The 21865-nt window shown below is 36.7% G+C and overlaps 1 protein-coding gene and 1 pseudogene across 1 annotated transcript; one reads left to right on the top strand and one right to left on the bottom strand.

Moving 5' to 3' along the window:
• Positions 1 to 531: 531 nt before the first annotated feature.
• Positions 532 to 5594, top strand: LOC128216309 (probable E3 ubiquitin-protein ligase makorin-1; annotated as a pseudogene).
• Positions 5595 to 6229: 635 nt separating this feature from the next.
• Positions 6230 to 18900, bottom strand: LOC128215835 (transcription intermediary factor 1-alpha-like). The gene is made up of 5 exons (XM_052922447.1): positions 18897 to 18900; positions 16490 to 16551; positions 14518 to 14583; positions 11392 to 12385; positions 6230 to 8270 (listed from the first exon to the last, which is right to left on the bottom strand). Exons 4-5 carry the CDS (start codon positions 12371 to 12373, stop codon positions 7432 to 7434), a joined length of 1821 nt encoding a protein of 606 aa, XP_052778407.1. The 5' UTR covers positions 12374 to 12385; positions 14518 to 14583; positions 16490 to 16551; positions 18897 to 18900; the 3' UTR covers positions 6230 to 7431.
• Between the last annotated feature and the right edge of the window lie 2965 nt (positions 18901 to 21865).

The raw sequence follows: 21865 nt of genomic DNA, 5'->3' as shown, positions 1-21865 counted from the left end.
TTACACAATGCTCGTTTAAAAACACAGTGTCCAACTGTATATTGGCGTTTCCATCTTGTACATTGTTTGTGCCTACTTGCACATTGTCAGTGATCTATTGAGCATTGTCAGTTATCTCTCGCATATTGTCTGTGTTTTCTTGCACATTGTCAATGTCCCCTTGAACAGTGTCAGTGCCCTATTCCAGATTGCCATAGTCCTCTTGCTCATTGTCGGTGCCCTCTTGCACATTAACCGTGCCTTCTTGAACATTGTCAATGCTCACTTGCACATTGCCAGTGCCCTCGTGCACATTATTAGTGCCATCGTTTTACATTGTCAAGGCTCGTTTGAACATTGTCAATGCCCAAGGGTCATTTGAACACTGTTAGTGTCCTCTTGTACATTGGCATTTCCATCCTGTGCATTTTCAGTGCCCTCTTGCAAATTGTCAGTGAACTCTTGAATACTGTCAGTTATCTCTCTCATATTGTCTGTGCCTTCTTGCACATTGTCAGTGCAATCTGGAACAGTGTCAGTGCCCTCTTCCAAATGGCCATTGTGCTCTTGCTCATTGTCAGTGCCCTCTTTCAAATTATCAGTGCCCTCTTGCATATTGTCAATGCTCAGTTGCACATTGCCAGTGCCCTCTTGCACATTGTTTGTGCCATCTTGCACATTGTTTGTGCCATCTTGCACATTGTAAGTGCTCTCTTGCACATTGTTAGTACTTTATAATACATTGTCGGTGCCCTCTTGTACATTATCAGTGTCCTCTTACACATTGTCATTGCCCTCTTGCACTTTGTCAGCGCCCCCTTGCACATTGCCAGTACCCTCTTAGCATAGTAATTGCACTCTTGCACATCGCACATTGTCAGCACCCCCCTGCACATTGTCAGCGCCCTCTTGCAATTAGTCAGTGCCCTCTTGCAAATAATAGTCAGTGCCCTCTTGCACCGACATATGCGTGCTTTATTAATGAATTTCGAAAACATATTCAATAATTCAGAAGGAAAAGTAAAATGTCAGGATTTGGGGTTTTTCATCTGGTTAAGGGCAATTCTACTTCAGGTACTACAAATAATAGTATGTTCATGGGGCCTGCAGGAAAGGAGACAATTACAATTACTCTCATGATCGTCACAATCCGGTAGACAAAGTTTGCAAGTACTATAATAGTGGGTCCTGTACGTTTGGGGATAGATGCAGGTGTGTTCATTGTTTCAGGGTAATGTGTGTTTTTGTTTTGCCGAGTGAAATTATTATTGAATTTTGTGTGTTTTATTTTGTAGCTTTTTAAAAAATCTTGCAAGCTTTATAGTATTATACATGTAGAAGATTACATACAATTAATGCAACAAAATTACATGAATATATGCTCTAGTTCTTGCAAGAATCATTTTCAGATATGATCACATAAAACCAAGGTCCAACCTCCAACCAGAAAGTCAAAAGAAAAGCATACATTTGAAACCCGTGCTTCAGAAATCCCACGCGCCACCCCCTGTTTCCAGTTCGGAACCTGTCACAAGTGAAATGGTCTCCCTCGAGAAGGCCTTAAATAAGAAGCCCAGCATAGCTACCACTCCAAAGCCCCTTGAAAGTTGGGTAAAGGCTTCAAATTTTGTTCCTGGCCAGCCGTTTCAGTGTTCTTCTAGTAAGCTTTCGTTTTGATTTTTATTTAGAAATTGTATTGGTCAACAATAATTAGATAAGTATTGTCCAATCAAGATACTTTTTGGCAAAACTTTGTCCAAATTAGATAAATATTGTCCAGTCAAAATAATTCTTGGCCAAATTTTATCCAAACAAAAGAATAAAGCAGTTTTATACAACTGGCTGCTGGTTATTTTAGTACGTCATCACAGGACCATCACAGAATGAGATATAATAACTCCATATGAACCAATATGCATAATATCCCCCCCCCCCATACAAATAAACCCAGGTCCAGACTTCCCATGTGGATCCTTTGGAAACGAGGTCTTGGACTCAGATCATGCTGTTGAATGTGACAAGTGCAACATTTGGTTCTACATAACATGTCAAAATCTAGACACAAACTGGTACTCCCAACTAGTTGAGAATGGCCTGTCCTTTGTATGAACATGAACACACTGTTAATGCCTTAACCTTTTAAATTTCTCTAGCATGTCTGTATCGATAAGTAATAGTTTCAACTCCGTTGTTGGTTGCAAAAGAGCATTGTCTTTTTCAAAAGAAATTAAGAAACTTATTCATAAAAGAAATACACAAATATACCAAGAAGAATGCATGGTCTCTTAAATTTCAAGTGTTAAAATGCATGATATCTTGAAATTCAAGTGTCAAAATGCAACATACTGTAGAATGTCAAGTGTCAAAATGCATAATATCCTTGAATTTCCAGTGTCAAAATGCATGATTTCTTGAATTGCAAGTGTCAAAATGCATAATATCTTAACTTCGAGAGTCAAAATGCATGATGCTCATGTATTCTTAATGCATTAATGCATGGTTTCTTGAACTTTAAGTTGAAGAATGCATAATGGTTTGAATTTTAAGTGAAAAATACAAAATATCTAGAATTTCAAGTGAAAAAATTCATGTTACTCTTGAATTTAAAGTGTAAAAATGCATGATACTCTTTAGCTTCAAGTGTAAAAATGTATGAAATCTTGAAATTCAAGTGTAACAATGCATGATACTCTTTAATTTCAGGTTTTAAAATGCATGATACTCTTGAACTTCAAGTCTAAAAATGCATGATATCTTGAAATTAAAGTGTGAAATGCATGATACTCTTGAATTTCAAGTGTTAAAATGCATGATTTCTTGAATTTAAAGGTTAAAACATCTTGCTCAATGGCCACATAAGGTCAAAAGTTATAATTATTTTCACTAATGTTCTATTTTTCAGTTCTAAACTCTTATGCTCACGTTGCAGCAAACAATCTTGAAAATACCGAGCCCTCCCTTAGTTTTGATGAAGTTCCGGTAGTAAGTTCCGGTCAATTGCTGTGCCTGTTTTCCGCTAGTCGCGAATGCCCGTATGGTGATGAGTGTGAATATCGTCATGGCGACGCGTGGAACCTTTCAGGGCTTGCTGTTTTGCTGCCAGGAGACGAGAAACAAAACTTAGAGCATAGACAAGTATGAGAACATAAATAAAGAACACTAGTTAACATTTCAAAGCATGTTTTTCTTTAAAGTTTAACTATTTTAATATCTTTTTTATTTCGATTTAATTATCGAAATTTAATTAGGTGGTTTGACGGATTATCTCCAATGATTTTTACTCCGATTTTCGACCTCATTATAAAAAAAAATGAACGGATGGTTTGACCATTGTTTTGCAATGATTGATTAAGACGTTTGACCGATTTCCAAACTCTACCTCCTAAGCTTTAATTTTTCTCTTTTGCCATGAATAATAACAGCATCATGAGAGAGACATGGAGCTATCATTCACAATTGCGCGCAGTAAAGACAAGCAGCGTGGGGTCTGTATGGACACAGTGTTGGGAAAACAGCCAACGGCCGAGCAGAGATTTGGTATTCTCTTCGAATGCTCCCGCTGCTTCTGTCTCGCGTGTATTCGAAAATGGAGGACATCAAAACACTTTGATAGTAAGACAACTCATTTTTTTTAAGCTTTTAAAAAATAATAGGACTATGTCTTTGATCTGATTGCATTTTCAAACGCAAAGTCAAGGATTTATAAATGAAATGCCCTTGTTACTCACAGATCATGTCCAGAATGTCGTGTTCAGTCAGATTTTGTCACACCGAGTGCGTACTGGGTCGATAAGAAGGAAGATAAAATCAAACTGATCCAAGGATACAAACAGGCTCTTGGGTAAGACTTTGATTTTATTATGCCCCCAATTATTGATTTGCCATTGTCCGTCCGTGTGCATCAGTTGGTCTGTCCATGATTCTGTCTGAAAGTATTATGCCATTTTGTAACATTCACAACAGTCAACTCCAAACCTTTCCCACCAAGAATCTTGAAAGTTAAGAGGAATGATGTTGAGAAAGTACTTAGTAAGGGGAGATTTATACCCCTTCAAAAAGAGGGTGAATATGGGATTAAACCCCAAGTAAATTTACATTTTAATGTATTCCAAGGCGGTACCTTACAATCCTTGATAAACATATCTAGTTTTTTACATATAGTATGTATGCACTGTGCTTTTTGTGAAGTTTTGTGCTGTTCTTCCATGTTTCTTGTTTGTGATTTTATGTTCTATGTCTTTGGCGTTTACCCAGTGCCATTAAACCGGGTTTATGTTAAAAAGTTTTGCTACTGAGCTTGTTTCTGTAGCTTTTCGCATAAATTTTGTACATGTCAGTTGGTCAGTAAACTTATGTTTGTCCGAGTGATAACTCAACAATGCCTGCACGTACTTTTGTCCTTCACTTTTGTTTTAGAGGTTGGGTGTAATAAGTCGATGAATCCTATTGATATTCAGGACATCGACTCAAAGGTCAAGGTCAGTATAACATTGTATGCAAAAAGATTGCCGGAGTAATAGGTCCAGAAACTTAAATAAGAGGTCTTTCGTGGCAAGTATATAAAACCTTTTGATTTTGACGCATTTGCTCAAAGGTTATGGTCACTGTGACATTGAGAGAAATACGCTTGTCCGAGAGATGACAAATATGTATCGACTTAGTGTCCTCAAATTTGATATGGAGGTTGAGTCTGACCAGTACATGACTGATATTGATTTTGAGGTTATCAGTGCACTGGCCAAGTGGCATTACATACAAAAAGCTTGTTGGTGTGATAATTTGACAATGCGAGAGCCCATGGACCTCAAAATTGACATGCAGGTTTGGCCATGTACAGGTTATGACCCATTTAGAATTTGAGATCATCAGGTCAAAGGTCAATGCCACACCGATGTTTATTGTGAAAAGCTTTTCCATGTAAACAATGCGTGCACACTTTACTATCAAACTTGACATGAAGGTTGTGGGGGTAACCAGTAGATGACCCCTATTGATTTTGAGGTCATCAGGTCAAAATGAAGGTCACAATGGCCTTAAATGCAAAAAGCTCACCCGCATGATAGCTAGACAATGTAAAGACCTATGGTCCTGAAACTTGACATGGATGTTGGGTGTGACCAGAAAATGGACCCTATTAATTTTTGGGACATTTGGTGAAAGGTCAAGTTTATCATGACCTTGAACGGGAATGCTAACTTAACAATGCCTGCATGACGGTTCTCCTCAAACCGGACATGGATGTTGGACACTACCAGTAGATGACCCTTTTTTGTTTTGGGGTCATTACGTTAAGTTTTTTAGTTTCTTTTTGCAGGAAAAAGCCATGCAAATACTTTGACCAGGGGCGGGGAGAGTGTCCATTTAACGAAAAATGTTTCTACTTTCATATGAATCCAGACGGAACTAAAGCTGAGCCGAATCCTCGTCGGTGACGGCAAAGACGCAATGCCGACGGCAGTTTGGATTACGAGGAGCGCGTGACCTTTTAGGACTTCTTTCAAGAGCGGCTTCAAAATTTGCTGGAAGATGATATTGCTAGTCTCTTGATTAACCTGAACGTTTTCTCCGATTCTGAGGAAGAAAGTGATGATAAAGATGACTTCTTATTATTTTGATAAAATATGAAGATATTTCAAAAGTTTCAATTTTTTTAAACATTGTTTTTTTCTCTAATATATGTAATTTAGATGATAATTTATATGGGTTTGTTCATCTGAGCGCTATTGTGATCGACAAAGTTTTGTTCAGTTTATCAATCTGTCCATTATATATGTATTGTTGATAATATATGTAGTCCTTTGATTTTCTTTGTTATATATAGCATAAATATTTAATAGCAATCTGCATCGTCTAGTCATTTATTAAGTTGCATGTTTTTCCTAAGTTAAAAGTCACGAAATTGAATAAGCGTATAGTTTATTGGACTTTACCACATAGTTACCCAACCATCAACACGAGATTAAATATATACATTTTAGATAGGCTATATAATATTCAAATTTGTATTGACGTTATCCATAAAATATTATGTAATTAACAAAACGTATCATACATACATAATAGAAAACAAAATGTTATGGAGAGCAGGTATGATGACATATAAACAAGGATGAGTTTTACTAAATAGTTATTTATATGTACAAAATGATAATCAATATTAGAAACATTAAGCATAGATAATGGATCAATACGTAATTATTATGAAAATAAGAAATATAATAATTACCAATAGACACCTAATTACTTCAGCTATATATTCTGAATATATAAATACATGTTAAATACATGAAACATTTTAAATGTGGAAGCAACAAAAAAATAACAAAAGCATCATATGTAAATAAAATGTATTTTCATGTCGACAGTTTATGAAAGTCACCAATTTTATAATATCTTTTTCATATCTAGTTAGTATTAAAGCTGTACTCTCACATATAGACCATGTTTACATTTTTTTTGAATGAGTCCGTTTTTGCGTAAATGTCTGAAAATCAGTGATGTAAGACTGTTGTCAAAGAACGGATCGCAACTTTTCATGTTAACGTTCGAAAATTGATATGTTATTCCGGAAAGTTTTAAGAACGCTTAAAGAAAAATAAGCTTGTCGGCATTTTTCCAAACAATTGAAATATGTTCCTTTGCGAGATATCACATAGGACTAAATTAATGGCATTGATACCAAAAATCAGCCGATTCTGAGACTAAAATAATAAAATTATAATCCATCAATCTGTGTGAGTGCAGCTGTAAAATATCAAAAAATAATAGTGCTTAAACTTAAAAAGCAAAAAAAAAGAAAACACGAAAAAAATCTAGACTGAGTAAATCTTCTGATTAATAAATATAATAATATAAAAAGCGGCCTTCGTATTCAATATTGTAGCAAAACTGAAGCCACCTCTGTTAGGGACTTGGTTTAGCAATGGTTCTTGTGTTTTAACATTTATTAAATCATAGTTTTTTCTTTGCAAAGTCGCATGTTTGGAGATTGTTATATTACTTGTATGTCAACGCTTTTCACGTTCAGACTGTATTTGTGTCTCTTGAAAAGGGATAGATTTATTTAGCTTTGTCGTCCGCACGTTTGCATATTTTTAATGTTGTTAAACTAAGAATATGCATTCTTGATAGTTATATGCATTCTTGATAGTTATTAGCATCCTATTATTATAATAGTATTTGACTTTTTCAAACATTACACTCTTTTAGGCAAACAAATAATGTCGAACTTCTGTTTTATGTTTTAGTTCATATGCTCCTGGTCACATGTTCTATAACATCTCCATTAACACCTCCTGTCCTTGATTAACTGTTTTCAAATCATGTGCTCCTGTCCACATGTTCTGTTACATTCTTAAAAAAACATCACAGACACAAAGTTATCAAGCTCATTATTTCCATAAGATAAAAAAAACAGTGTTCATGTGATTAACAACCAAATGACCGTGCTTTTTATTTAACTTTGAACACTTTCACAAAGTCGTTTTCGTTGCAGGTATCAAACATCCACTTGTTCAGTGAGTAGTAAGCCGCACTGTATGGACTCACTATCCCCTCTTCTTTACCCAGCAGTTGGGTCATCTTGCCTGTGGACGTGTCCAGTAACACGATGTTGTTACTGCCAAACCCACACACGAGCAACTGCGTGTCACCCACGGCTGTCAGACCACGTGGGTTAATCAGTGCAGCGGCCTTGAAAATCTTGAGGACCTGGAGAGAAGTGCTTAGCATGGTGATGATGCTGGTGCCCGTGTCTGACATATATACGGACGGTCTGTGGCTCTCTCTGGTCACTGTCAGATAATAAGGGAACCTAAACAACGGTTTTCCACTGCTGTCTTTGTCCACACTCTTATTCACCTTTCCCTTCATGTCCATCATCACAACCTTACCTGGGTAGGAGAAAGACACTATCAAGTTGTCATCATAGAAATCTATTCCATAACACTCTTCACCTACTTCAACAATATCCTGTAGTGAGACATTACATTTAGTGGACAGGAACTGTATCTTCAACTCACAAGGCAGAGTGACGGCTGCCCTGTCCCCAGGTAGTAGACACAGGTCACACGGATCACCTGGCAGTTTCACCTTCGACACTACCGTGCTGGTTTCAGTGTCCAAAAGCTTCACTGAATTATTGTCGCTATCTGCAAGTAGCAACATGCCCCCTGGCAGGAGAGTCACATTGGTCAGGCTGCAGTTGCTGGTATCAGCCGTTGTCTTCATTTGGATATCAGGCTGCCTGCTGAACTTGGCCAGACTTAGGTCTGCACTGCCAAGCAAGGGGACTGAAAGCAAGCATTGTAACAAAAATCAAACAGTCTTGTTTGGCTCAGCCATAATGCTTTGACCATACTACTACTACTACTACTACTACTACTACTACTACTACTACTACTACTACTACTACTACTACTACTACTACTACTACTACTAATAATAATACTAATAATAATATGATATTAATAATAATAATAATAATAATAATAATAATAATAATAATAATAATAATAATAATAAAAATAATAATAATAATAATAATAATAATAATAATAATAATAATAACACAATTGAAAAAGTAAGAATAATAATAAAAGTAACGACAACAACAACAACAACAACAAAAACAACCACATCAATAATAATTATAGTAATTATACATATAGTAATAATGATAACTATACTAATTATTATCGATATTAATGTTGTTGTAATTAATATGACACATGGACTGCATTGCTTTATAAAGTATTCTACAGAATCATAAATGCAAAAATGAGAGTGAGAAAAGTTATATTTAAAATCGTTCCGACAGATTCTCATTCAATCATTGAGAACAGCTTTGACGACCCAAAATCCATTCAGTAGATTACAATATTGGCATTGCGATTCAGGAACGAAAACACACCCTAAATTTCCATAAATATTCATTAGTGTATTAAAGGACATGTTGAAATGTTTGCGATTGCGCACTAGCTAAAATAAAGGTATATGCGGGATATTTCGCGCTGGATCGTTTTATTATAATAATCTAAACGAATTGTTGTTTTAAGCTACAGTATTCTGTAGTTTTTGTTTATTTTAAGACATAATTGTTCATAAAAACAAACGTAATGCTAACTTTCTTAGTGTTTAGTTTAATGATATTTGTACACTACAACCCAAGCAAAATAGTAACATTGCACAATAGGTTGTTATGCAACAACAATTATTAATTGTGAGAGCAATGTGCCTATTCTAACACGGAGATGGACGGGCGCAATATTGTCGCTCAGTAAATTAAGAGTAAATCTGACCGATTGAAGAGTGAAGAACCGCGCGATAATCCATGCACGGTATGTGAAAATCGAAGGACATCACAACTATCCGTACTAGGTTCGATTAAATTTGACATTGTGATTATACTCGCACGGTTAGTGGAGATTGAAGGACAGCTCGATTACCCGTGCACGTTTAGTTAGGTCCGGAGGCCATCACGTTTATCCGTGCACGGCTGGTGAAGTTTGAAGGACATCACGATAATCTAAACACGGTTAGTGAAGTCCGAAGACAATCACGTTTTTCTGTGCATGCATAATGAAGTCTGAAGGACAGCACGATTTTCAATGTACGGTATTATCAGTCTGGAGGCCATGACGATCATACATGCATGGTTAGGGAAGTTCGATGGGCGTCATGAGAATCTTTACCCGGTTAGTGAAGTCTGGAGTCCATGACAATTATCCTTGCATGAATAGTGAAGTCTAAAGACAACACTGTTATCCGTGCACGGTTAGTGAAGTCCGAAGGACATCGCGATTATCCGTGTGCGGTTAGTTAAGTACGAAGGCCATCACGATTATCGTGCATTAATAGTAAAGTCCAGATGACATCTCGATTATCCGTGCACGGTTAGTAAGTGCAGTTGACATAACGATTAACAGTGCACGGTTAGTAAGTGCGATGCCATCGCGATTTTCCGTGCAAGGTTAATTAGTGCAGATGCCATCATGATTTTCCGTTCAAGTTTAGTTAGTGCAGATGGCATCGCGGTTATCCGTGCACGGTTAGTTAGTGCTGATGCCATCGCTATTATATTTGCACGGTAAGTAAGTGCAGATGTCATCGCTATTAGCCGTGCACGGTAAGTATGTGCAGAAGCCATCACGATTATCCGTGCATAATAAGTAAGAGCAGATACAACCGCGATTATCCATGCACGGTAAGTAAGTGCAGATGACATCGCGATTATCTGTGCACGGTAAGTAAGTGCAGATGCCATCGCGATTATCCGTGCACGGTAAGTAAGTGCAGATGCCATCGTGGTTATCCGTGCACGGTAAGTAAATGTAGATGCCATCGCGATTATCCGTGCACGGTAAGTAAGTGCAGATGCCACCGCGATTATCCGTGCACGGTAAGTAAGTTCAGATGACACCGCGATTATCCATGCACGTTAAGTATGTGCTGATGCCACCGCGATTATCCATGCACGGTAAGTAAGTGCTGATGCCACCGCGATTATCCATGCACAGTAAGTTAGTGCAAATGACATCGCGATTATCCGTACACGGTAAGTATGTGCAGATGCCATCGCGATTATCCGTGCACGGTAAGTAAGTGCAGATGCCACCGCGATTATCCGTGCACGGTAAGTAAGTGCAGATGCCATCGCGATTATGCGTGCACGGTAAGTAAGTGCAGATGCCATCGCGATTATCCGAGCACGGTAAGTAAGTGCAGATGCCATCGCGATTATCTGTGCACGGTAAGTAAGTGCAGATGCCATCGCGATTATCCGAGCACGGTAAGTAAGTGCAGATGCCATCGCGATTATCTGTGCACGGTAAGTAAGTGCCGATGGCCTCGTGATATTCCTTGCATGGTTTTTAAGTCCAGATGCTATCGCAATTATCCGTGCATAGTGAATTCGTACAACACCGTCATGGTTACCCGTGCATGCGTAAAATGGAAAATAAGGGGTTTAAAATATTTAAAGGTAGGAAATCAAAAAGTAATATTCCTTGTAAAAAAATATTTCCATTAACATTAGCCTATTTTATAATTCTAGAAAACCTATATGACCACTAAATGTCTACGCAACTGAGATTGGTCATCGTTATCTGCATTTGAAATATATATTATTCAACTGTTTTTTATGCAACCATGAGATTAATTTGTATAGTGCATAACTTATATTTTATGTTTAATAAAGCGGCTCAAAAGGAGAAAAACACACACACGCTGTAGAGAAATAACAAATATTTACCTAATCGTGCTTTACCAGTGGGAAGAGCACAGTCTGTCGTTCATATGTGTAATAATTCATACCTAGGACTCTAAAACCTGCGCTATTCACCAATTTATCGTTTCATAGTGAGTTTGCATTTCCTAAGAAAATAATGTTTACATCAGTGGTTGTATAAATACCTTTCAGGGGTGTCGAGTATGCCTGTGTTGCTTGTTGTTGTTGCTGCTGCTTTAGTTCCTGTTGCCGGTTCTGCTGCTCACTGGTTGAAGCTGAATCCGTCTTTTCCAATCTACCTATCGCTGTGATGGAGGCCAACAACTGTTCAGTAGATGGATCCCTGCGAAATTGGTACCGGGGAACTCTGCTCTTGTTGCAGACGTCATTCAGTGTTGTTTGGAGACTGGTCAGCTCTTTCAAGGCCTTTCTTCCTGATATGAACAGCTGGATGTTGTTGGACTCTTGGGTTTGAAGGTTGGATATAAAGTTATCACATGCAGTTTTCATGTCTTGGCATTTCGACTTCTGTTCATCTAGAAGCGACTTGGATTTCCTTTTCTTCTCTTCAATTTCTGCCAGAAGTTCGCTTTCCCTCTTATCAAAGTATTGGTTAATTTCATTTCTGAACTCGCGAAGCTCGTTGATATTGGTAAGACCGTCTTCATCAACTGATTTCGTGCTCGCCGTTATTTTGTTAAATAGCTCGCCAATGTCTCTGACCATCTGGTTAAGTCCTGTCTTCAGACTGTTGTATTCCGCGCCTTCCTTGTATCGTTTCGCCACTTGCGAAATCTTGTCAATATGACAGGAGCGATGCATTTTCTCAACTACGCAGTCTCCACACAGGAGTTCGTTATGGTTCGGACAGAAGTATTTTATGAACTCTTTAGCATGGCGCTGACATTTTTCTTTAAAATTCTCCTCCCAACTCTCTGCACCACGGAATGAGGATGGCATACTGCTCATGTCTTGGAGGACGTGGCTCTTGGTCAGCTCCATGTTTCTGTGTACACGGGCACAGGTGGAACACAGAAACTCCTTGCAGTCAGGACAGAAGGCTTCGGGAAGTATTTGTTTACTGTTTTCTGCACATGGCTGGCAGTATGTGGTATCAGGGACCGAGGCTGTTGCCCTGGAAGCCTTCCTTTCTGGGACAGCATCCATCTTTCTAAATGCCTTCAACATTTATAGCAATAACATGAGTGTTACTAATTCAAGTAGACAATTATTATTACTTCATAACACACAACGACAATGTACCGTGAGGTTCGTTTGTAAGCAGGGATCTTACATGAAATAGATCAATGTCAATGTTTGGGGGAGTGGGGCGGGCTAAAACCTAATCATCCGAAACAAATAGTCACACCTTTACCATCAATTATTTATTTACTGCGGACCACATTAATAAATAAAAGAATATAATTGGGAGGGACTGTCACATACCAACCTGCTAGCCTAATATTGCGCACCCTCTTTGGCACATTAATGCTCCCACCTCTGTACTCAAATAACTTTAAATTTACTTTCGATTCCTGATTGTCAAAATTTCAAACATGGCAAATGAAAAAATAACATATGTTTTGTCCTGGGACGATTAGAATATACTGACAATGATATGGAGTATTATGGCATATGCTTAACCAACAATTTTAAGTCATTCTGACAGATTTAGTCTTGTGTGGACCCTATATTACAAAATAATTACAAGTGGTTAGACGTATTCCTTTTTTAATGATAATGTTTTATCACTTATATATTGCATTCTTACCTACATTTTTTTAGATAACTGTTATTCTTTTCTTCCATAAATAGCAGTTTTTACAGCATACAACGATTTGCTGTAATCACTTGTAATACACCATATTTCATTCTTAATCAGTTATGTAACTGAAGAAACCTTAAATGACTGTTTTATGCAGGACGGATCTAACGTTGAAGATGAGCACATAATTGGGTAAGAGAATCTTCGAACATTTTGCATGCTGATCAGCGGCGGATGTAACGTTAAAGGTATATCAAGGTTGTTGTGGAGGTAAGTGTGAACGTTTGAAAAGTTGTGCTTACTTTACATGCAAATCAGAGAAAGTTCTTACTTAAGTTGCGGAAAATGGTGGTGAAGAATATATGTACACAAGCGCACATTTTGCATGTTTATCAGGGGAGGGGCTCTGACGTACGAGGTGACACATGGTGAATGGGATGGGCTGATTGAAACTTCGATCATGTGCTTACTTTTGCATGCATTTAGAGGGCGGATCTGATGTTAGAAGGGTTGAGGGTGTCGCGAAAGTTGCAACATATGCTCACTGTTACATGTGCCTCAGGGATGGATTAACGTTAGTGAAGGAGGCACGCAGGAGGCACATCGGGATGTGGCGCTTCCTCCAATTAAGCTAGAGGGGACTTATTTTAGGGGTAGAATTTGAACATGTGTTCACTGTTGCATCCATATCAGAGGCGGTTCTGACGTTAGAGAATGGCACATGGTGTGGTGGGGATGATATGTATTTATTGTTGCATGTTAGTCAGGGGCGATCTGATATAAGAGTATGGTACATGATGGGGTAGGGAGACACTTGTAATCACTGTTGCATGAAGGTCAGGGTCGAATTAAACGTTAGAGATTTGTGCATCATGGAAGGTCATGACGGGATCATAAGGTTAAATATTTGGTAGAGGAGAGAAACTTCGCAAATGTCCTCCCTGTCGAATGCGGATCAGGGATTGATCTTATTATAGAGAGGGGGGCATGGTTGTGGGCTAAACTTCGATCATGTCATCACGGTGGCATGCTGATTTGACGCAACTTCGCATGATCAAACACCAAAGTTACCTTAAGCGATATCTTGACCTCAGTATCATTAGTATAAATTTCTGTCATTAAAGTATAGACACGTTTCGATCACTATTGCATTCGGACCAGGGGTGGATCTGGCGTTAGAAGGATTGACATTGGAAAGGGGTAAACTTCGAACATATGCTTACTGTTGTTGCAAATCAGGGATTTATCTGACCTAAGAGGGAGTTCGAGGTGGATGGGTGTTGAAAGTTTTAATATTTGTTCACAGTTTAATGCCAATCAGAGATGGCTTACAATTATTGATGGACGCATATTGGCGGCACATATGAGGTACAACGTGGTGGGGCGCTACTTTCAACATACTCCCCCTACCCTAAGAAGCAAAACATTTTGTCTCTAAACGAGGTGTTTGCTCCTTGCTAAAGATATCAAAATCTAGAGTAGAGTACGAGTTGAAAACTAGTGACAGCGACTAGCTATTTAGATTTATTTATACGAATAATCTTACAATTCTACGAAGTAGTCTGTTTCTTCGAGATGCCGGTTCTCCCACAGATTTAGGCCTGTTTGAAGCCTATAATACAATAAAAACACTTCAAAATAGAAAGTGGAAACCTATTTGGTTTAGAATATTGGAGAGAGAACTCACTGTTTGTTTAAAAAAATACTGAACTTCTATTTTTGGGAAAACACTTTTGTATACTTTTTGTACAAATTATGATTGGCAATGGCATAATAGGCAGGCACCTGAAGGGTTTTGGAGATTTCGAACTATTGCATGCGGATCAGGGGCAGCTCCAATGTTATGGGGATTCACATTAAGTGTGAGGACTTCAAAGCAGTGCTCGCTGTAGCATTAAGATCAGGGCCTGTCATGACGTTAGGGGACACATGCTTGCTTGGGAAGACTTCGAACATGTACTCAATTTTACATTCGGCTCAGGGGCGGTAATGACGTTACAGGGGGGGGGGTCACTTTTATTGGGGAGAACATCAAACATGTGTTCACCCCTGTATGCAGATCAGAGGCGGCTCTGACATTAAAAATGGGCGAATGATGGGAGTCGTTCGATATTTTGTTTCGTTAGATAGGCACATAGTGGGGCAGGTCGAAATTTTAGAAGTGCTCATTGTTGCATGTGGATCAGGGATAGATCTTATATATGCTTATGAGCCGAATTTCAGATAGTGAGTACCACATATCGGGGCTGGAGTGCAACCTCCAACATTACCTTTAATATGGGAGGAGGGGGGCACATTGTTGTGGCGAACTTCGAACATGTGATCACTGTTGTATGCTGCTCTGGAGTAGGAGGTGTATATATTGTGAGAGAGGACTACGAATGTGCGGATTAGGGACAGATCCACGTAGGCGGAGAAGCACACTGTGGTGGAGAAACTGTAAACATGTGCTTCCTGTTGAATGCTGATCATGGGTTATTCTAATGCAAGAAGGGGGCACATGATCGTGTTGAAAGACTTTAAACTTGACATCATTGTTGCATGCGGATCAGGGGTTGAAATGACATGGCATATCAAGGGCGGTCCTGGACTCATGATGGGATGGGGAGGCTTTGAAAATGAGTTCACTGTTGCAGAAAGATCAGTGGCGGATTTTACGTAAGAGCTCAGAACTTTGGGTGGGGCAACACGTTTGAATTGAACTCAAATCCAGTTATATTTGATAGACATAAAGATTGATACAAATAAATAACAATACTTAGGGGCTGAGACACTTCGAGCATGTGCTCACATTTGCAGACGGATGAGGGTCTAGTGTACGAGCTATTTAAGTCCAACAAAAGACTGCGGTAATCTAAGACTTGTTCAATAGAAAAAGTACGCAACAGGAATGATTCATGTCATGGGATTATTCAGTTTAAACAGACAATAAAATAAACTGAATTCTCTGTTAAGCTTAAGTGAAAATGTTTTTAAAATAAAACGCTTGTATAATATTAATCAACATGAAATTCAAGTTAAACAGCACCAAAAGTATATTTTTACTAGTATAAGTAGATGTATGGCTGTTGACTTATCAAAATAACAGAAGGGGTGGGTCAGCTTGACAAGTTTTTCTAAAAAGTATCTATTTATAATTCAGAAAATGAGTTACTAACATGCGATAATAGGACTCGCCTTTCAGTAACGTTACACAATGACTCGACAATATACGGTGAGGTTTTCATTTGGATCTAAGTTTGATATAGCTAGTCTGATTGCGTGATATAAATAACAAACATCTACAATGAAATCTTCGAACGAAGTTTAAACATAATATTGACTAAGTATGATATTGAATACTAGCCTTTATCAGTTTGAAACGAAGGTCAACTTTTCACGTGACAAACGCTCATTATAAATAAAATATAATTTGGTGTCGCTTAATAAAAATCAAATATCATAATAACATTGCTTGATGAATTATAAAAAACAGTCAAATCTTCTGTATTTAGACTAATCAATGAAACTATACTTACAATATTTATGTTGCAATGTTGTATTTGCCTTATACAAGTCGTTTCGTCTTGAGACTCACACGCTAAAATGCAAACTCTTTAATGTTATAATTGATTTTTAATGAAGTTTTATTTTGTTTAACACAAACATGAAAAGTTTAACATTGTATCTGCGAAAAATCCGGCCAATCTTTCTATTGTTGCTCTTCGTCCGAAGATTTGCAATCTTGAGTTTTGAGTCCTACACTCAGGCTCAAGACAGTAGTAAGTACGGACGAGTTAAAACACGCAGAGATTGCCTACATAATAATAGATAAAAGGATCAGGTTCTTTTTAGATTTTAGAGCTAAGAGCCGCAATTCGAGAATAGGGCGCAACTTTCAACATGACCAAATACCGTAATTATTATTTTCGACATATTCACTTGAGCAGCTGAGTAATAAAGACTTTAACAATCTAAACAAAAACAATACATATTATTTCATTACATTCAAAAATAAATAGCTATGTTAGTTTAATAAAGGCTAATATTCATTTCATTGAACCTAAATAATGTACTTTTTGATCAGGGGTGGATCTTAAACATGGGCGGGGAGGGGGCAAAACTGAAAGGTGCTCGTTGTTGCATGCAGATCAAGGGCAGATCTGACGTAAGAGAGGGATACAAGGTGGGTTAAGAATTTGGCAAAATTTCGAACTTGTGTTCACTGTTGCTAGCGGATCAAGGGCAGATCTGACTTAAGAGAGGGATACAAGGTGGGTTAAGAATTTGGCAAAATTTCGAACTTGTGTTCACTGTTGCTAGCGGATCAAGGGCAGATCTGACTTAAGAGAGGTCTACATGGTGGGTTAAGAATTTGGCAAAACTTCGAACTTGTCCTCACTGAAACATGCAGACAAGGGATGGATAACAGTTATCATGCACATCGGGTGCACACCGGAGTTCCGCACAACTTCCATCATGCGCCCCCTTGAAAAGGAGCAAAAATATTGCGGCACTAAAACGTGTGTGGATGTCTTTGTCCAAGCAATGCTTTGCCTAATAGTCTGAATGGTACATTTTGGAGTAAAATTTTGTCCACTTGGACTATTCAAGGGTTGCCTCCCACATTTATATGCTTTAGTCCAGAATTATTATATTCAAACACATTCAGTTCAGTTAACTCTGTCGTTGTTTTATCATTTATGAATTAAACATTCTAAATAATTATTTTACATATAAAGATAACAAATTCTGAAATAAATGAGCGAGATAAAATCAGTTAAATGAATTAACTATTTGGATTTATCAATAATAATATCATTACAATAATATGAAGCAAAATTTTACTTACTTGATTTAAGTTATTTCCGCAGTTTTATTTAGGTGTGGAAAACAAAACTTTAAAATAGAAAATAGACAAGAATTGATATATATTTCATGACACTAGCGACTTCCTGATTGAAGATCTAAAGGTTAATAATTAATGGTTTTAACTCCCTCCTTCTATGTTTTGGTTTACCTCGCTTAAAAATCATTCATACACTTTGGTTATTTCTCTTTTAATTGATCTTTACTTCCTGATATTTTGAACAATATTCCGATTACATGAACGAAGCTGTCTATATGAAGTTTTTGTATTTGCCTGACACAAGTTATTTCGCCTTGAGACGCACACGCTGAAAAGCAAACTCATCATGTTATAAATGGTTTTAAATGTGTAGCTTTTCTCTTCTTGAACACAAACATTTAATTGATTGTATGTCTGTCTGTCTGTCAGTCTGTTAAACTCTGTATCTGTGAAATATCTGGCCAGTCTTTCTTCAAGGTATATGTTTAGATTTAAGAGGTGAGGGCCGCAATTCGAGAATAGGGCGCAACTTTCAACATCACCAAATACTGTAATTATTCTAAGCGATATATTCACCTCAGCAGCTGCGTAATTAAGGCGCACAATCTAGGTTCATGCAAAAAAGATTTTTAAAATGTTAATGCATTATCGTGTTTTACTTATTTGACTTAATCAAACTATAAACAATGCATATGACTTAATTACAGATAAAAACTATCAGCGATGTTTTAGCGCTTTGTTAATTAGGCCACAAAGGTATTATTTATTATTTGTATAATATAAAGACTAATTTTCTTTTCGTTTTAACCTAGAACATAAACTGTTTTCCATCTTTAAAGTCAAATGAGTAAAACATGATAATCTACTGACAAAAAAATTGGCTGGATTGGCCAAAAATATTTTATACAATCACATTCAGTTCAAATAAACTCTGTGGTTGATTTATGAATGATTGTTTTAACATTCTAAATAATTATAATTGAAACTATAAAGATATCAAATTCTGAAATGAATTATGGATTAAAACAGTTAAATATATTAATTATTTAGATTTATCAATAAGAATATGCGATGATAAGAAGCAATATCAAACTTACTTGATTCCAGTTATTTCCACAGATTTATTCTGGTGTGGAACACAAAAACTTTCAACTAGAAAATAGACATAATTTGACATATATTTTAAAAGACACGTGCGACTTCCTGATTGAAGATTTAAAGTTTAATATTCTTATCTCCTTCTACGTCTCTTGGTTTACCTCGCTCAAAGATCATTCATACACTTAAAGGTATTTATTTTAATAACGTGTTATTGATCTTTATTTTCCGATATTTTGTGCAAAAATCAGATTACATGAATGTACCTGTTGTTATAAAGTTTTTATTCACAGCGTATCATTACAGATATAACATTGCCGTGTTTGTTAATACTATTTAAAAAATAAAGTTGTAACCCCTTGTGTGTGTATTTTATGGGGAGCTCGGGACACATGTTTGGTACGCCTTACGCAGAAATTCCCAATTAGCATTGAACGGTACGCTGACTCACAATATAGTTACTTTTCTTCTCCCGTTTGTCGAACCAACGGGAAGACAAAACACGCGTATAATTAAACATAATCAAATTTAACATTTCTAAAAACATTTAAATAAAGAATGATAATTGTGTTAACTTCTATTATCATATTTAATGTAATCATATAAAGTTTATTTGTTTTTTAAATGAAAATGGACTATTATTGCGCTATATTTCTTCTTTATTCTGTTGAAAGGTATTGAGTGTCTATACACTATCTTTCTAAAGTAACTGCACCTACAACCCGAGTAATTGAAGTAATACACAAGCACTTCAGCGCGGGTAAAACCTTAATTTCAATCACTCTCCGTAAATAATCGTAATTCATAAATCAATGTTGAATACATACTGATGGGAAGCACAGAGCAATCAATAGCACTATAAGCATTAAATGCAAATGTAGGTTGGCTTGCAAAAAGGCACGGAATACCTATATAACGTCCTTCTCGGAAGACGATTAGTGTTTTAGTGATGCAGCTGGGAATAAAACCTGCGATCCCTAGATTGACAGTTAAGTTAGTAAACCCTAAACCACGGACCATTCACGAGAAAAGCACGTTTGTAACGTTTTTCTTATTTGTACTACCTGCTAGTTATATAGTTTTTGATAGGCCTTCCTTATTGTCAACAATGCATGTTCGTTAAAAATATAATGAAAAATTCGCAAAAATCACACATTTAAATAATCTTCAGTAGCAATATTTTGAATAATGTCCATTGGCTGCTCGCGTGTGTAAGTTGGTTCTGTATTTAAGGAGACGAGCATATATCGGTAATTTTCAGTTAATAACACATTAAGAAATAGTGACGGTTAGAACTAAAGAAAATCAAGATGGCTAACAACAATCCAAATAGTTGTTGAGATATCGTTGTAAAGGGAATATGATATTGTTAGTGTTTCTACGTGCACATGAATCCAGATAGACAAAATACTGATCCAAAACCTCGTCGGCAGCGACAAAGACGCAATGCCGATGGCAGTTTGGATTATACGGAACACGTGGTCCTTTTGGAATTTCTTTCGAGAGAGTCAAGAGCGGCTTCAAATTTTGCTACCCATGTTGGTAGATGATATTGCCAGTCTCTTGATTAACCTGAACTTTTTTTCCGATTCTGAGGAAGAAAGTGATGATACAGATGACTTATTATTATTATGAAATAATATGAAGAATTATTTTCTTAAATATTGGTTTTTCTCTAAATACTGTAATTTGAATGATAATTTATATGGATTGGCTCGTCTAAGAGAAATTGTGATTCATTTGACATATTTTTATTCAGCTTGTCCTAAATATATGTTATGGTGATAATATATGACGTCCTTTGACTGTCTTCGTTATATATAGCATAAATATAAAATGGCAATCTGCATCGTCTAGCATGCATTATATTATGATATAATTAACAAAAAATTAATACATACATAATAGAAAACAAAAAGATAGCATACATCAATACATATAAACATGCATGTATAAATTTGTATGTACAAAATGATAATCAATATTGTACACATAAAGGATAGATAATGGATCAATATGTTTTATGAAAAAAGAAATAGAATTTTATTAATAGATACATAATTACTGCAACTGTTCATTCTAAATTTATCAATACATATTAAATACATGAAACATAAAAATATATTTGTGGCAACAGCAAAAATAATCTTTGGGTTAACGCTCGTTTCTAACGTCGTTAGTTGATAAAAGTCACCAATTTTATAAGAACTCTTCTCATTTTTAGAGAGTATTAAAGCTGTTCTCTCATATTTTTACCATATTTTTGTCTTTGCATGTGTCTGAATTTGCGTTAATATTTTAAATGCTGATGAACTGTAAATAGTATGCATTTGTGATAAGCAATAGAATCCTATATAATAAAAGAATTTCACATTTTCAAAACTTGAATCTTTTTTGATAATAATTGATGACAAAATGTATGTAATAAGTCATATGCTCATGTTAACGTGTTTCTTTGCATTTCTAGGTCAAAAGCAGGAGATTATCTAATCCGTATTCCTCCTTTCCGGATTCGTTGTTAGCTCCTGTCCATATGCTGTGTTATAAAATAAACATCATCTGAAATCTTCGGTCAAAAATCATTGTCATAAGCTACTGTCTTTAAAGTGTGTTACATTTTTGATCAGATCAAGATATTCTCCGTAAACTATTCGTTTAATCTTCCATTTCCAACATCACAGACACAAAGATGCATTCTAAATAGTAACCATGTGTTTAACAACAAAACATATGTTTTTTTTTATTTAGCTTTAAACACCTTCACATAGTCGTTCAGTTCTGGTTTTGGAGGGAATGAGTAGCATGTAACATATACATTTTTTTCAGTCAGCAGTAAGCCACACTGTAAGGTCTCTCTATTCCCTCTTCTTTACCCAGCAGTTGGGTCATCTTGCCTGTGGACGTGTCCAGTAACACGATGTTGTTACTTCTATGCCCACATACGAGCAGCTGGTTGTCCCCAACGGCC

Source organism: Mya arenaria, chromosome 14, assembly GCF_026914265.1.
Source record: "Mya arenaria isolate MELC-2E11 chromosome 14, ASM2691426v1".
Lineage (NCBI taxonomy): Eukaryota > Metazoa > Mollusca > Bivalvia > Myida > Myidae > Mya > Mya arenaria.
This window is presented reverse-complemented; position numbering and strand designations above follow the sequence as displayed.